Source organism: Apaloderma vittatum, unplaced genomic scaffold, assembly GCF_000703405.1.
Source record: "Apaloderma vittatum isolate BGI_N311 unplaced genomic scaffold, ASM70340v1 scaffold7173, whole genome shotgun sequence".
Lineage (NCBI taxonomy): Eukaryota > Metazoa > Chordata > Aves > Trogoniformes > Trogonidae > Apaloderma > Apaloderma vittatum.
The window spans coordinates 1-6,362 of record NW_009709704.1 but is presented as its reverse complement, the minus strand read 5'-3'; the positions used below and the strand labels follow the sequence as shown (position 1 = coordinate 6,362).

Sequence of the window (6,362 nt, the reverse complement as noted above, 5' to 3'; positions counted from 1 at the left end):
TATGCTGACAGCCCGAGCTTTATCCCACAGTCCTGGGTTTTGTTTTTTCAAATGAAAAGGAGCTTGCTTAGAAATTTGCTAGCACTCACCAAATATTCCTTTACATGCCCAAAATCTCACCGACTGACCCAAAAATCGAGCTACTTGGCTGTCACAAAACACTTTTTCTCCTACATTATTCCAGTGTGAGCAGCAACCAAAAATGTTAGTAAACTGGCTTATTATTTATAGCCTCACCACAAGTGATGAAAACAATTTCAGGCAGCAAGAGCTCAAGTAGAATTACTTGGTTAAAACTTCACTTGAATGTTTACGTTCCTGTATATTTATAGTGAAACTGGACTAATTTAGAAACTACAGTTACAAAGTGCAAGAACATGAGATGGACACACCTACACTAGAAATTAAAAAAAAACAAAACCCACATTAAAGTGCCAAAGAAGTTCGCTATAATTGCTACCAAAACCTGGAACTTTGCCAAGATCATAATTCTGAAGCACTTGCAAACACGACAAGGTGAGAACTGACGTAACGACAGGATTTAACACCAGCAGGTCATGGCAGGTTTTGGTTCCGGCTTTATATGTATTTCATCGCGATCTGGGGGTTGACTGAGCATTAATGGCTTGTGACTTTTAAGCTTGTGAGCCAGTGTCATAAAAATGGCCTCCACGTGGTCATTGTCATTGGGGTTTTTGGCAGAGGTTTCAAACAACGGCATACTGTGAGTATCGGCAAACTTCTGGGCCAAGTCCGTCGGCACCTGAATAGCGCTCCTCAGGTCGCATTTGTTTCCGACCAGAATCCGCGGTATGTCGTTGGCAAGGAGGTGCTGTTTGCACTCCTCAATCCACAAGGGCAGACTGTGGAAGCTGGCAATGTTTGTCATGTCGTACACAAACACGACGGCGTGGACGTTCCGGTAGTAGTGCTGCACCATGCTCTTTCTGAAGCGCTCCTGGCCTGCCGTATCCCAGAGCTGGATCTGGAAAGGGAAAGGCAACGGGAGAAGAAGAAAGGGTTTGTTACTGATGCTGGAAGGGAATACAAATCGTCTGTAGCTACGGGAGTCACGCGCTCATAGAAATCCACTTCTCTGAACTTAGCATACTGAAGAAGTTTGTGCTGAAGAAAAATGTTGCTTTTACACAATTTCTGAAACCTTTGCTTTCAAAGCTGCTCACAGTTGAAGCCAGGAAGAAATGACGATGCAACTTGATCAGAAATACAAATGTCTACGAGTTTATTGGAGCAGGTATTTTGTAAAACTTTTACCAAAAAAATAAATAATCCTTGGCAAAAACTCAATACGTATTTTGCAGTGCAGCTCTCAGCTGACATGATGTTTTATCACCAAAAATATCATCACCTTCCTCAAAATTTCACTCTTAATATGAAGTTAACTGCCTACTATGGCACTATAAAAAAGTAGGAAGAAATCACACCATTCATGAATAACAAACACATATAAAGAAACCTTTCTCTGCAGTTTACTTATTGGAATCAAACCCTTGTGTGAAGAAGGTTTAACTTAAGCTTATTTAGTGCTTCAACTAGGACCGTACTGTGGTTTGCAGTATCAAAGCACATATAAAAGAAAAAAGTAAATAAATGCAGAAACCCCGTTAGTTTAACATGCTGCTGTTGTTTCCAGGTACGTATCATTCTATCCCAAGCAGACTGAACATATTGGTTTGAAACGTAGTCAGTGTAAGGGACAAAAGAACATTCAGAAGAACTGAAATGTTTTCAGACTTCTCAGGTCTAGATTAAAACAAAACAAAAAAACCCAAACGAAAACCAAGTCTTGAGGCACAAGCAGATGTAAGCAACAGCTAATAATACACTTAATCATCCTTGTATGATGGAAGCCAGGAGCCCTGAGACATGGAGAGTTCATTGCAGAGCGGTGCATTTACTGGATACAGTGCTATCTCAACAAACTTGCTCTCCAGGAGACGTGGGACTGCACCTCACAGCGGTCAGAGCCAGCTCACCTACATCTCTAGACGAACTGCACGCTGTAAGAAAAGAACTAGCGTATGGATCTGTCACACACACCTCAGTGATGGTGTCAACACCAAAAGACAACATTGGATTTCTGGGGTCAAAGCCAAGTCCCAGCTTCCTCTCTGTCCTGTACGGTTGATGTGTGACAGCTGAGGTAGAACGATTAGTACTTCAGCTTTTAACTTCTGAAAAGGGAGTGTCAAAAATAAATGCTTCCTCCCTGGGAATGAAAGGAAAGTTTTTCTTCAGATTCAGAATTCAAGGAATAATAAATGTTCTGTAAACAATGAGGGTAAATTTAAAATTCAATCTGTTCCCATGACAGGTACAGCCTATTCCTTCCCTTGATGAAATTGTTCTCCTGTCACCATAGTTCTGCATCCCTTTGATCCAAGTGTTTCAGTAAACTTATTTAGAAATTGCAAATGTCTTGAAAGTTGCCTTGTTTACCATTTTCACCAGTGAGTTTGATAATTAAAAAAAGGAAACAGAAGTCGCCAGGGAGATTTACTGATGGCAAAAAGCTAAAATGCGTCGCTGATAGAGAGGAGGATTACAGTATCACAAAAAGTTTTTGAAAGCTGAGACAGCAGAAATAGGGTGAAACTGAACAGAAGCAGATGCAAAGTCTTGATGTAAGTGAAGGAGTCATTAATTTGGAAATTATTAAAGTAGATTACAATTCAGATACATGAGTATATCACAAGACATTATGAATCACTGGTGTGATAAAGAGCAAGTGATGTTCCAGGATGGTGTGGCTTTTCCTGCAATATCATCTTCAGCCCTGGTCACCTGTCCTCAAGAAAAACTCAGATTGGAGCAGGCGGAATGGAAGTTACTGGTTTCATCAGGGGAACTGAGAATTTACATGAGAAAGTCTGAAGAGCTTGGCTTCTGTAGTCTAGTCCAGTTACGTGCAGCTTCTGATCCACAGCTTCTAAAAGGGTCACTAAGATAATCAGGAAAGGCGAGGCGAGTCGCCCCAGCCTCTGATCGCAGGGAACGGTCCTCAGTTGCAACCCATCTCATTTAAAGCAAATGCCCACTCTTTTTGTCAATGGCATCACACTCTAACCATGAATGACTGCATCTCCACGGTCTGTTAAGGGAATCTAGACAGTCTGATTAAATACAGGTGCCTTAGTTTGGGTGAGATTCATTCACGTACCCAGATGAGAGATACTCCTAGTTCTATGTACTTATAAAACATTATAAAGTCAGGAGAGTCATAGAAACTTTTCATTAATTTGGAATTTGAAAAATTAGAGAGAAGAAAGCAGCACAGATTGAAATAATCCCTATGTTCAGACAATATCAAGTCAAGGCATAGCTATAAGTAATCTCAGCAAATGCTACACCAAATTAATTTAAAGAGGGAGCTCATTTTCACAGGTAGCTGTGAGCTTACACTTCTCTCCCCATCTCATTCATAGAGTAGACATCAGTCATGCTTCAGTCTAGAACAGATCCACATCTGTACTGTGAGACTTGGTAGAGAAGAGAAAATTAAACGGAAGTTTTATGCATCTTTGAAGTTAAGCTTAAACTACGGTTCCTCCTACATTTTATTTACATCCATCTTTCAAGCTTGGAGGGCATTACCTCAAATTAAAAATGTTAATATTCTTGGCACGGAACCATTTGCACCAAGAGGCAAATCCTTCCCCAAGACTGAAAATATCACAGTTTAGAAGATTCTTTTTTTTTTCCTCTTACCACGTGAATTTCAGGAGACATTCCATTTCTGCCCCCCTGCCAAATATTTGCTCTTCTGAAAAACAACACTGAAAACGTTCACATTAATAGATGTGCATTGAAGAATTAACATTAAAATCACTGCTTCACTATTAATTCAGTGCCATCCATCTTCAAGGGAGCACATTTTTTATAACAGCCCTTTCAACTATGAGATTTGAAAATTTGGGTTAACAGCATAATCCAGCTAATAAAATTGTGGAGAGAATCACTGCCAAGGAAAGACAAATAGTACTTAAATATACTGACTCAGCTATCACCTCCCACCTTCCGACTCCTTTTTGTGGATCCAGAAAAGCTGTTTTCTAAACAAGGACTCCTTTAGCATGTATGGTTTATAATATGCTGGTACAAACACAACTGGCCTTCAATAAGAACCAAATGGTAAACTAAGTCTCCCTTTACAGGATGTGGGGAAAAAACTCGAAGAGCTCAAATGTATAGAACATAACGTTTGGACTTTCTTTGAATTTCTTTTGCATCCTTTGCTCCTTTCATGTAGGTCAGTCAAGAGTGACATCATTGTTTTCTTCGATTTTCAACGCTTAGATTGGTTTAGGAAGAGGAAAATTTAGAATACAAAAAAAATCGTTTGCTGAAAATTTTAATTTATTCAACACATCCAGGCACAGGAGTTTCATACCAAGCTGTTAGCCTACGTACAAGCTACACTTGTCCCTATGTCTTGGGATTCTATGCAATTCCTGTGTCCGAGACCCCTGGGTGAGAAGAACTGTGCTTGTGTTCCTGCGAATGACACAGCATTTTTCCAGCTGCAAGAGAAACGCTCGGTACTGTAGCAGCACAAGAATGACCATCCAGCTGGCTGGGGGAAGGGAGAACAGAGAAAGAGAAGATGCTCCTTTATAACCTCCTTCAACACAAGAGGAAAAATCTCTCCACTCGGCAAGCCCTTCAGGGCACAGCAAGAACAGCAGTAATTCGGTTCACCCAAGCTTCTCTCTCCTTGTTCATTGCTGGAGCTTGCTGCTACAGAAAAGAAAGGTGAAGATGAGTGAGACAAGGAGGTAAAACCCGAAAATGGGTACCTATCTGATGACACTCAGCATTCCCCTAAGAGCTACAGCCTTAATAATGATAAAGTTAATTCCTTTTTAAGCTGAAACTAAACTTCTCAGAAAATACCATGTCCCAAAAGATGCTCCTTCAGCTCTCCACAGCTCTCAAATAGAAATGGTACCTTCAAAAGGTAATATTCTCAAGAACACAGCAAACAACCTACCACAACACGTATAACCTATGGCACAATAACCTAGGCAAAGCACCTCAGAACTGTCAATTAGTCTATATTTTTCTTCGCTTCTCTCCAACAAAGGCTGGGCATAATCCAGAGGAGATGAAAATGCCGGTCAATAAGACGGTGCTGACAAGAAGATATTCCTCAGGACGTTCTCTCCTCTGACACGGACAGCAAGAGATCAGGGAGTAGAGAATTTCAGCTAAAGTGCTATTCAGTGGTTTTATAAAGAAAAAGAGTAACACTCTTACTAATTTTAGTCTTTTAGTCAAAAAGAAGTGGCGAAAAGAAGGAAAGCAAACGGACTTACACATAATTTGCAACCTCTTTAAATCAGTAAGTAAGGAAAAAAAACTGTAGCTTTCAGCTACATGCCTGTAATTACAAAACCTGGTGATAATAAATGCTAAAGTACAATTCCAAGACTAATGTTACCGCCTTTTTCTACACAGTACTACATTTTGCTCCTAGAAACAAACTGTAATAGAGAAGTAGAAGGGGAGTCAGTTTAAAACCCTGTTACCCCCAGTAAACAAACTGCATCTGTAAGCAGCTAGTAGTTTAGTCTGCAAATAGCTACTAGGATTACCACTAGCATTTATGTACCTACATGGCAGACCCGTTGTGTTTCACATACTTTAAAAATTTGCTATATAGCGCAAAGAAGACAAAAGTGCATTTTTTTCCTCTCATCTAATTTTTCAATAAATTTCCTTTTGTAAGACTAAGCTTTACCTAAATCTATAATCAGCATAAAAACCATTAGTCAGATGTGAGCTAGATATCCAGCCTCTTAATGTCCAGTTCTCCAGCACACTTGCATAAACTTGCAGCAATCTTAACATAATTCTTAAGAAAAATATATTAAAAGTTGTAACACATTGCTATCACTGATAGAGCAGTTCATCCCTGAACAATGCTCACTTTCTTAACGGGGCAGTTTTAAAGCAAAATGCTCATACCAGTGGCACCTGCATAGCTTTGTGGACCTGTAGGTTAGGCCAATTAAGTGTGATCCCTGAATTTCAGGGAAGACAGAAACTGATGATACTAGGCACAGCCAACCCTAGAACGCCGATAAGTAAGACCTCTACCTAAAGCCCATTTTAAGGAGAAACGATTGATTAACACCTGCCAAAAGCTCCGCAAGGTCTGGCTTAAACAGGAAATTTTCATCATCACAGAAACCAACAGAGTAATGACATTTCCAACAGGAGCAAGGCAGAATAGCTTGAACAGAGAAGCAGACTGGACAGCGCCAAGGGTGACAGCTACGCCGCACGGCCACACTGCACTCCTGGGCTGCAGAGGTGTGATGTGAGGGCCTTCCCGCCCC

The 6,362-nt window shown here is 40.4% G+C and overlaps 1 protein-coding gene across 1 annotated transcript; it reads right to left on the bottom strand.

The window, feature by feature from the left end:
* Nucleotides 1–541: 541 nt before the first annotated feature.
* RAB33B (RAB33B, member RAS oncogene family) lies at nt 542–985 on the bottom strand (the record flags this gene model as incomplete). Its single annotated transcript, XM_009867017.1, has 1 exon — nt 542–985. A coding segment is annotated over one exon (444 nt), but the record flags the coding sequence as incomplete, so codon positions are not given.
* Between the last annotated feature and the right edge of the window lie 5,377 nt (nt 986–6,362).